This window comes from Boleophthalmus pectinirostris, unplaced genomic scaffold, assembly GCF_026225935.1.
Source record: "Boleophthalmus pectinirostris isolate CB_2022bp ecotype Guang Dong unplaced genomic scaffold, ASM2622593v1 HiC_scaffold_12, whole genome shotgun sequence".
NCBI lineage: Eukaryota > Metazoa > Chordata > Actinopteri > Gobiiformes > Gobiidae > Boleophthalmus > Boleophthalmus pectinirostris.
The window spans coordinates 40,551,951-40,561,950 of record NW_026571018.1 but is presented as its reverse complement, the minus strand read 5'-3'; the positions used below and the strand labels follow the sequence as shown (position 1 = coordinate 40,561,950).

At 45.3% G+C, this 10,000-nt stretch overlaps 1 protein-coding gene across 6 annotated transcripts in view; it reads right to left on the bottom strand.

The window, feature by feature from the left end:
• The window catches only part of ttc3 (tetratricopeptide repeat domain 3), a 53,130-nt gene that overhangs the window by 13,199 nt on the left and 29,931 nt on the right, over positions 1 to 10,000 (bottom strand). For all 6 annotated transcript variants that reach the window (XR_008631594.1, XM_055148956.1, XM_055148957.1 and 3 more), the window contains 7 exons: positions 5,354 to 5,476; positions 4,687 to 4,788; positions 4,514 to 4,606; positions 4,354 to 4,418; positions 4,081 to 4,214; positions 2,819 to 3,139; positions 839 to 1,114 (listed from right to left, as the gene is read on the bottom strand). Coding sequence is in view for 5 of the 6 variants with exons in the window: in XM_055148956.1 (XP_055004931.1) it covers positions 839 to 1,114; positions 2,819 to 3,139; positions 4,081 to 4,214; positions 4,354 to 4,418; positions 4,514 to 4,606; positions 4,687 to 4,788; positions 5,354 to 5,476 (1,114 nt within the window). In the remaining variant the exon portion in view is untranslated. The remainder of the gene's footprint in view (positions 1 to 838; positions 1,115 to 2,818; positions 3,140 to 4,080; positions 4,215 to 4,353; positions 4,419 to 4,513; positions 4,607 to 4,686; positions 4,789 to 5,353; positions 5,477 to 10,000) is intronic.

The following is a 10,000-nucleotide window of genomic DNA, read 5'->3' as shown; positions in this document are numbered from 1 at the left end:
AACATAAATGTGTAGAACATGTATAAATGTGTAGAACATAAATGTGTAGAACATGTATAAATGTGTAGAACATGTATAAATGTATAAATGTGTAGAACATGTATAAATGTGTAGAACATGTAGAACATGTATAAATGTGTAGAACATGTATAAATGTGTAAATGTGTAGAACATGTATAAATGTGTAGAACATGTATAAATGTGTAGAACATGTATAAATGTGTAGAACATGTATAAATGAACATGTATAAATGTGTAGAACATGTATAAATGTGTAGAACATGTATAAATGTGTAGAACATGTATAAATGTGTAGAACATAAATGTGTAGAACATGTATAAATGTGTAGAACATAAATGTGTAGAACATGTATAAATGTGTAGAACATAAATGTGTAGAACATGTATAAATGTGTAGAACATGTATAAATGTGTAGAACATGTATAAATGTGTAGAACATGTAGATGTATAAATCTATAGATGTACCATAAAATACCAAATAAATCCAGGTCTTTTAAACGCCGGTGCAGCAGGATTTCTGTGAGGAAGGATCATCTCCTGCCCCAAACTGCCACTGGTCTCAAATAAAAGCCTGGTCTGTTCAGTGACTCAAATAAACGCCCCAGAGATTATTTGGTGTTTTACGGTATAGATGTATAAACGTATAAACGTATATATGTATATATGCATAATTGTACAGAGTATATTATAGTTGTATAGATGTAAAGAGTATACACATATACACACATATATATATATATATATATATATATATATATATATATATTTGTATAGTGGTGTCGACTTTCAGGAGCCGCCGGCGCCGCTCGGTCGTACCCATCATATCAAAATACTGGTCGAGGATGGACTGGCAGGACTTGTAGTGCTGCCGATGCTCCTCCAGGGCCCAGATGAACAGCCTCATGTCGTGGGCGGGAGACTGGCGCAGATACTCTGTGAGCGTGAGCCCCAAAGACGAGAACATCTCAGGTTTACCGCCCAACTTCTCCAGGATGATCTCCTGAACCGGACCGAAGCGAAGCAGCAGAGACAAGTCCAACCGCTCCAGTTCCTCCGAGTAACGCTCCATGAAGAACTGAGCCGCCCTCAGACCTGAAGGAGACACACATGCTTACAGAGTGACCCCAGACTGACCCCAGACCGACCCTGACCCCAGACCGACCCCAGACTGACCCCAGACCGACCCTGACCCCAGACCGACCCCAGACTGACCCCAGACTGACCCTGACCCCAGACTGACCCCAGACTGACCCCAGACTGACCCCAGACCGACCCCAGACTGACCCCAGACCGACCCTGACCCCAGACCGACCCCAGACTGACCCCAGACCGACCCTGACCCCAGACCGACCCAGACTGACCCCGACCGACCCCAGACTGACCCCAGACTGACCCTGACCCCAGACTGACCCCAGACCGACCCTGACCCCAGACCGACCCCAGACGACCCCGACCCTGACCCAGAGACCCCAGACTGACCCCAGACTGACCCCAGACCGACCCTGACCCAGACCGACCCCAGACCGACCCCAGACCGACTGACCCAGAGACCCCAGACTGACCCCAGACCGACCCTGACCCAGACCGACCCCAGACCGACCTGACCCCAGACTGACCCCAGACTGACCCCAGACCGACCCCAGACTGACCCCAGACCGACCCTGACCCCAGACCGACCCCAGACCGACCCAGACCGACCCTGACCCCAGACCGACCCCAGACCGACCCCCCCACTGACCCCAGACTGACCCCAGACTGACCCCAGACCGACCCTGACCCCAGACCGACCCCAGACCGACCCCAGACTGACCCCAGACTGACCCCAGACTGACCCCAGACCGACCCTGACCCCAGACCGACCCCACCGACCCCAGACCGACCCCAGACTGACTGACCCAGACCGACCCCAGACCGACCCTGGCCCCAGACTGACCCCAGACCGATCCCAAGAACTGACCCCAGACCGACCCTGGCCCCAGACTGACCCCAGACTGACCCCAGACTGACCCTGACCCCAGACCGACCCAGACCGACCTGGACCCCAGACTGACCCCAGACTGACCCTGACCCCAGACCGACCCCAGACCGACCCCAGACCGACCCTGACCCCAGACCGACCCCAGACCGACCCAGACTGACCCTGACCCCAGACCAACCCCAGACCGACCCTGGCCCCAGACTGACCCCAGACTGACCCTGACCCCAGACCGACCCAGACCAGACCGACCCCAGACCGACCCTGACCCCAGACCGACCCCAGACCGACCCCAGACCGACCCCAGACTGACCCCAGACTGACCCCAGACTGACCCCAGACCGACCCTGGCCCCAGACTGACCCCAGACCGACCCCAGACTGACCCCAGACTGACCCCAGACTGACCCCAGACCGACCCTGACCCCAGACCGACCCCAGACCGACCCTGGCCCCAGACTGACCCCAGACCGACCCCAGACTGACCCCAGACTGACCCCAGACCGATCCCAAGAACTGACCCCAGACCGCCCTGGCCCCAGACTGACCCCAGACTGACCCCAGACCGACCCCAGAGACCCTGACCCCAGACCGACCCTGGACCCCAGACTGACCCCAGACTGACCCTGACCCCAGACCGACCCTGACCCCGACCGACCCCAGACCGACCCCAGACCGACCCCAGACCGACCCCAGACCGACCCCAGACTGACCCCAGACCGACCCTGGCCCCAGACTGACCCCAGACCGATCCCAAGAACTGACCCTGAACCCAGATTGACTCTGGCCCTGGTCCTGGTTCTAGTCCAGACCCAGACTGACCTGCAGACTCGAGGCTCTGGGCCCAGCTGTAGACTCTGGGCTGGAGGTCCTGGCTGTCGCTGAGGGACTGGATGAGGATTCGTGCCCACACTCGGTTCCTTCGCTCCAGCAGCAGCTCGACGGCGCCCCCCAGAGACGCCTCGGGCTGATCCAGACTCTGCAGGAGCCTCCGGGCCACAGGACTCCCTCTGGACACGTCCAGCTGCAACCACGGCCTGAGGCGAAGGCTCAGGAGAGACACACACGAGCTGCTCTCCTCACACAGGAGCTCCAGGTGCTGGCTGATCTGCAGGAGAACGTGGTCCCTGAAGTGGAGACGAGCTGGAGAAAAGAACATCTACATCAGTACGAACTGGAGAAAAGAACATCTACATCAGTACGAACTGGAGAAAAGAACATCTACATCAGTACGAACTGGAGAAAAGAACATCTACATCAGTACGAACTGGAGAAAAGAACATCTACATCAGTACGAACTGGAGAAAAGAACATCTACATCAGTACGAACTGGAAAAAAGAACATCTACATCTGTGAGAGTCACTTTAAGTTCCTTCACAACAGTGAGGACAAAGACACTGCACATGTGGAAGATCTGCAGAAGGTCTGAAGACTTCAGGGCTTAGAGTGGATGTTTTAGTTCTTTAGTTATTTTAAAATGAATTCTGATCCGGCAGAGTCCAGTTATGGACTAGGTTTTTGGCTGGACTTTATGTGAAAAGACGAAGGTCCTCGAGTTTTTAAAACTCTGGGCGTACACTGTGTGATATTTCCGATGTTTTCACTGAGCCTCAGCTCAAACGGTTTAAAAGTTCACAGCTCGCGATTCATGTTCTCACACTGAACGACTTGAACAGAGAGAAACCCTCACGAGGCGACTGGACTCAAAAACAGGTTTGATTTTCCAGTGACCTGCAATTATCGATCGGGAGCCGGTCGTGACGGATTAATCGGTTCTTGTTACCCCACGTTTACGACACGAAGAAAAACACAAGATTAAGACAAAACTCCATCCCAAAAACAGTCGCACCAATGAAATAACACTCATGGTCCTGACCTGTAGGTGTTGTGGTCCTGACCTGTGGGTGTTGTGGTCCTGACCTGTGGGTGTTGTGGTCCTGACCTGTGGGTGTTGTGGTGACCTGTGGTGATCCTGACCTGTAGGTGTTGTGGTCCTGACCTGTAGGTGACCTGTATGACCTGTGTGTTGTGGTCCTGACCTGTAGGTGACCTGTAGGTGACCTGTAGGTGTTGTGGTCCTGACCTGTAGGTGTGGTGTCGGTGACGTGGTCGTTGGTTGGATCAGACTCTGAGGCGTTTCCTTCACAGAGCTCAGAGACGTGTTTGTGCTGCTTCCTCCGGACCAGACGCTCCTCTTTAGACTGTAACTTCTTTATACTGAAAAACAAACACGTCTGAGTCATCTGGACTCGGGGGGGGGGGGGCTCTACATGTATGTCTACTGCAGGAATGGGAATGGTCTTTGTGGTCAGATTGTGTTCAGTTAGCGTCAGTGTGTGTAGGGGCTCAGTCTCACCTGGTGCACCTCTGGTTGACTTTAGGCTTCTTCGGCGTCACAGGTTTGGGAATGGCCACCTCAAACTGGAGAAGGAAGAAGAGGAGAAGAGTCAGAACAAACGTGTCAGGTACAGATGTGTGTGTGGCCTGCAGGAGGCGCCCTCAGCCCTCAGACTCACCTTACACTTCACCAGGCCTGTGGGACCGTAGATCTTTATTGAGTTTATCTGCCCACCGCAGTCTGGGGTCAAACACGGGTCTCTGAGGAACTCCTGCAACAGACAAGGTCCAGACATCAGATCAGGACCAGGACCAGGACCAGGACCAGGACCACACACACACTGATACAGACCTTCTCACTCTTCTCATAGAAGTGCAGACTCTTGAGGCTCTTCCAGCAGCTCATGTGGTACTCCACACTGCAGCTCTGACAGCACAGGATCTGAATAAAGCCCTGACGCACAAAAACACACAAAAACACACTTAAAACACACAAAAACACACTTAAAACACAAAAACACACTTAAAACACACAAAAACACTTAAAACACAAAAACACACTTAAAACACACAAAAACACACTTAAAACACACAAAAACACACTTAAAACACACAAAAACACACTTAAAACACAGGCTGCAGCTCTTTAAAATTCCTTTATCACACAAAACTGACTCCTGTGAGCTTTAAGTCATGTTCTAATGTTCTAATGTTCTAATGTTCTAATGTTCTAATGTTCTAATGTTCCTGGTCACACGAAGAGCTGGAGTTGTGTTTGTTTCATTCACATTTGAGTGACTCTTTATTATTAGTCTGTGACATCACAAAGTGGAACAGAGTGTTTTCTGTTTGAGAGAAGAACTCAAGCAAAATGTGCAAGTTCGTGTTAAACATGTGAATGAAACAAAACACGACTCCAGGTCTGTGTGTGTGACCAGGAAACTACATCAGAACATCAGGACATCAGGACATCAGGACATCAGGGTGATATTCGTTACAGACGGACCAGAGGGACTCACCTTAAAATCCGGGTCAGTGAAGTAAATTTCTTTCTTAACAGAACCTGTGCAGTTTTCAAGACGACAAACGGCGTCTGGAGGAGGAGGAAACCTGCACAACTCTATGGAGTCCTGAAGAAGGTTCTGAGGAACGAACAGAGAGGTCACCAACCTACCAAACTACCAAACTTCTGTACACTACAGTTCTTATCGTATTTTTTGGACTATAAGTGGCACTTTTTTTCGTGGTTTGTGTGTTTCCTGTGACTTATTCTCAGGTGTGATATATATTTTTAAAAATGTATAATTTCACGTTTGTGCCGACAGGGGGCGCTCTAGTCTTGTGTGTGAGTATCTGCTGTTCCTGTTCCTCCTGTACCACTGTCACTTCACTCTACTGCGCATGTCTCCTGCAGAAAGAGACTCTGTCCTGATGCAAGCCGTGAAATCTGCAGTCCAAAACGGAAATCGAGCAGCAGAAAGAAAATTTGGAGTGAGCGAGAAAAAAGTGAGGGACTGGAGAAAACACAAAAAGCTCATCGTGGGTTAAAAGCTGGATTTAACTGGAGGTGTCGGAGTTGTTCAGAAGTGACACGAGGATGAAGAACTGAAGTGATTTAGTGATTTGGAGTGAAACGGAGAGTTTGGTTCAACTTGTTCTGTTCTGTTGTTTCTAGTTTATCTGAAGAACTGTCAAATATGTGACAGCGTTAACAGTCTGTTCTTCTCTTCTGTTGTTTTTACTACAACTTCACTTTCAACAGGAAATGTCGGCTCCTGGTCTTTCATTTGATAAAATTAAGTTCCTCCCAAAACATGTGACTTATCTTCTTCATTGTGCATTTTTTGGCTGGGGCAACTTAAACTTCAGCGCGACTTATAGTCTGGAAAATACGGTACTTGGAACAGAGTTTCGGTACTCAGCTCTAGTTCTAATGTTGTATAATGTTGTATATATATTTTAAATTTTTATTTGTTTATTTATTTCATTCATAAAGTATAAAAAAAACTCAACAGTGCCATAACATCAAACACAAGAAATGAATGAAAAGGAGCAGAAAGAAGAAGAAGAGTCTTAATCTTCTGTTCTCTGCTCCTTTTCCCTTTTCCAAACAAAACATCAACACAGAGAGTCACTTTAGAACATTTCAAATCAGAACATTTCAGTTAAGGCACAATTATTCATCAATTACAAACAGAAATCTTCACGTTTATGGACCACAACTTAGTTTTCTTTTTCATACAAACACGTTGCATTTGACTTGATGTGTTTTTTAAATGTCGTCATTGGACTTGATTCTTTTCTTTGTCAAGACTCTTCTGTAAGTTTAGTCCTTTCACAGCGACGCTTCGCTCCACAAACTTGGTTCTGAATAAGTTTTTTTTTTAAACATGTCGGTTCCTTTTAAACTGCAGTCGTTTGTTCTTTTCTCAAACAGACTTTGATTATTTACAGGTGATACGTTGCACTTTGCTTCATACTTGACTTTGAGGAGACTTCAGTCGACAGTGTCATGTCTTTTCAACACTTTCAGTTGAACGGATCTACAGTGACTGTTGGTGAAAATTCTCAAGACCCTTTTTTATAAAATAAATAACGGCTGTAGGTGAGTTTTACATGTTGACACCCAAATTTCTACACAGTCCATCAGATCTGGTGCATTTATAGTTTATAAAGTTAATGGTAACACTTTATAATAACTACATCTTATTTAGCCGTAATAAAGCATGAACAAAGACTTAAATAATAATGAACAAAGACTTAATTAATAATGAAAAAAGACTTAATTAATAATGAACAAAGACTTAATTAATAATGATTCACGCTTAGTAACTACTTAATTACTACCTTAATTAGCACTTGCATTTAATTTACCTGTGCTGTAAATAGTTACTCATAATTATTTCATACTTAGTTACTCATGAACTAACCATTTGAACATTTATTAATCATTTGTAAACTATGAGAGAATGATTTACTATTAATGTAATAGTTGTTGTTTTGTGTTGTTGTTGTTGTGTTATTGTTGTGTGTTATTGTTGTGTATTGTTGTGTTATTGTTGTGTGTTGTTGTGTGTGTTGTGTGTGTTATTGTTGTGTGTGTTGTTGTGTGTTGTTGTGTGTTGTTGTGTGTGTTTGTGTGTTATTGTTGTGTGTTGTTGTTGTGTGTGTTGTTGTGTTGTGTGTGTTATTGTTGTGTGTTGTTGTTGTGTGTTGTTGTGTGTGTGTTGTTGTGTGTTATTGTTGTGTGTGTTGTGTGTTGTTGTTGTGTGTTATTGTTGTGTGTGTTGTGTGTGTTGTGTGTGTTATTGTTGTGTGTGTTGTTGTTTGTGTGTTATTGTTGTGTGTTGTTGTTGTGTGTTATTGTGTGTGTGTGTGTTTGTTGTGTGTTGTTGTTGTTGTGTGTTGTTGTTGTGTGTGTTATTGTTGTTGTGTGTGTTGTGTGTTATTGTTGTGTGTTATTGTTTGTGTGTGTGTGTGTGTTGTTGTGTGTTGTTGTGTGTTATTGTGTGTGTTATTGTTGTGTTGTGTGTTGTTTGTGTGTGTGTTGTGTGTGTGTTGTGTGTTGTGTGTTGTTGTTGTGTGTTGTTGTGTGTTGTTGTGTGTGTTGTATTGTTGTGTGTGTTGTGTGTTGTTGTGTGTGTTGTGTTGTTTGTTGTTGTGTGTGTTGTTGTGTGTTGTGTGTGTTATTGTTGTGTGTTGTTGTGTGTGTTGTTGTGTGTTATTGTTGTGTTGTGTTGTTGTTGTTGTGTTATTGTTTGTTGTGTTGTGTTGTTGTGTGTGTGTGTGTGTGTTGTTGTGTGTTGTTGTGTGTTAGTTGTGTGTGTGTTGTGTGTGTTTTGTGTGTGTTATTGTTGTGTGTTGTTTGTGTGTTGTTGTTGTGTGTTGTTGTGTGTGTTGTTGTTGTTTGTGTTGTTGTGTGTTGTTGTGTGTTGTTGTGTGTGTTGTTGTTGTTGTTGTTGTGTGTGTATTGTTGTGTGTTGTTGTGTGTGTGTTGTTGTGTGTGTTGTGTGTTGTTGTGTGTGTTGTTGTGTGTGTGTTGTGTGTTATTGTTGTGTGTTGTTGTGTGTGTTGTTGTGTTGTGTGTGTTGTGTTGTGTTGTTGTGTGTGTTGTTGTGTGTTGTTGTGTGTGTTGTTGTGTGTTATTGTTTGTGTGTGTTGTGTGTTGTTGTGTGTTGTTGTGTGTTTATGTGTTGTTGTGTGTTGTTGTGTGTTGTGTTGTGTGTTGTTGTGTGTTGTCATTGTGTTGTTGTGTTGTTGTGTGTGTGTTGTTGTTGTGTGTGTTGTGTTGTGTGTGTGTTGTTGTTGTGTGTTGTTGTGTGTTTTGTTGTTGTTGTGTTGTTGTTGTGTGTGTGTTGTTGTGTTGTGTTGTTGTTGTTGTGTGTTGTTGTGTGTTATTGTTGTGTGTGTTGTGTGTGTGTGTTGTTGTGTGTGTGTTGTGTGTGTTGTTGTGTGTTGTTGTGTGTTATTGTTGTGTGTGTGTTGTGTGTGTTGTGTGTGTTGTGTGTTGTGTGTGTGTTGTGTGTGTGTTGTTGTGTGTGTTGTTGTGTGTGTGTTGTGTGTGTTGTTGTGTGTTGTGTGTGTTGTTGTGTGTTGTTGTGTGTGTTGTGTGTGTTGTTGTGTGTGTGTTGTTATTGTTGTGTGTTGTTGTGTGTGTTGTTGTGTGTTGTGTGTTGTGTGTGTGTGTGTTGTGTGTGTTGTTGTTGTTGTGTGTTGTTGTGTGTTGTGTGTTGTGTGTTGTTGTTGTGTGTTGTTGTTTGTTGTGTGTGTTTGTTGTTGTGTTGTGTGTTGTTGTTGTTGTGTGTTGTGTGTTGTTGTGTGTTGTTGTTGTGTGTTGTTGTGTGTTATTGTTGTTGTGTGTTGTTGTTGTGTGTGTGTGTTGTGTTGTGTGTGTGTTGTTGTTGTGTGTGTTGTTGTGTGTGTGTTGTTGTTGTGTGTTGTTGTGTGTTGTGTGTTGTTGTGTTGTGTGTTGTTGTGTGTTGTGTGTGTGTTGTGTGTTGTGTGTTGTTGTGTGTTGTGTGTTGTTGTGTGTTGTGTGTTGTTGTGTGTGTGTGTTGTTGTGTTGTGTGTGTGTGTTGTGTGTGTTGTGTGTTGTTGTGTGTGTTGTGTGTGTGTTGTGTGTGTTGTTGTGTGTTATTGTTGTTGTGTGTTGTGTGTGTGTTGTGTGTGTTGTGTTGTGTGTGTTTGTGTGTGTTGTTGTTGTGTGTTGTTGTGTGTGTTGTGTGTGTGTTGTGTGTGTGTTGTTGTGTGTGTTGTTGTTGTGTGTGTGTGTTGTGTGTTGTTGTGTGTGTTGTGTGTGTTGTTGTGTGTTGTTGTTGTGTTATGTGTTGTGTGTGTGTTGTGTGTGTTGTGTGTGTTGTTGTGTGTGTTGTGTGTGTGTGTTGTTGTGTGTTGTGTGTTGTTTGTGTGTGTTGTTGTTGTGTGTGTGTGTTGTTGTGTTGTTGTTGTTGTGTGTTGTTGTGTGTGTGTTGTTGTGTGTTGTTGTGTGTGTTGTTGTGTGTTGTTGTGTGTGTGTGTTGTTGTGTTGTTGTGTGTTGTGTGTGTGTGTTGTGTGTTTGTTGTGTGTGTTGTGTGTGTTGTGTGTTGTGTGTGTTGTGTTGTTGTGTTGTTGTGTGTTGTTGTGTGTGTTGTGTGTGTGTTGTGTGTGTTGTGTGTGTTGTGTGTGT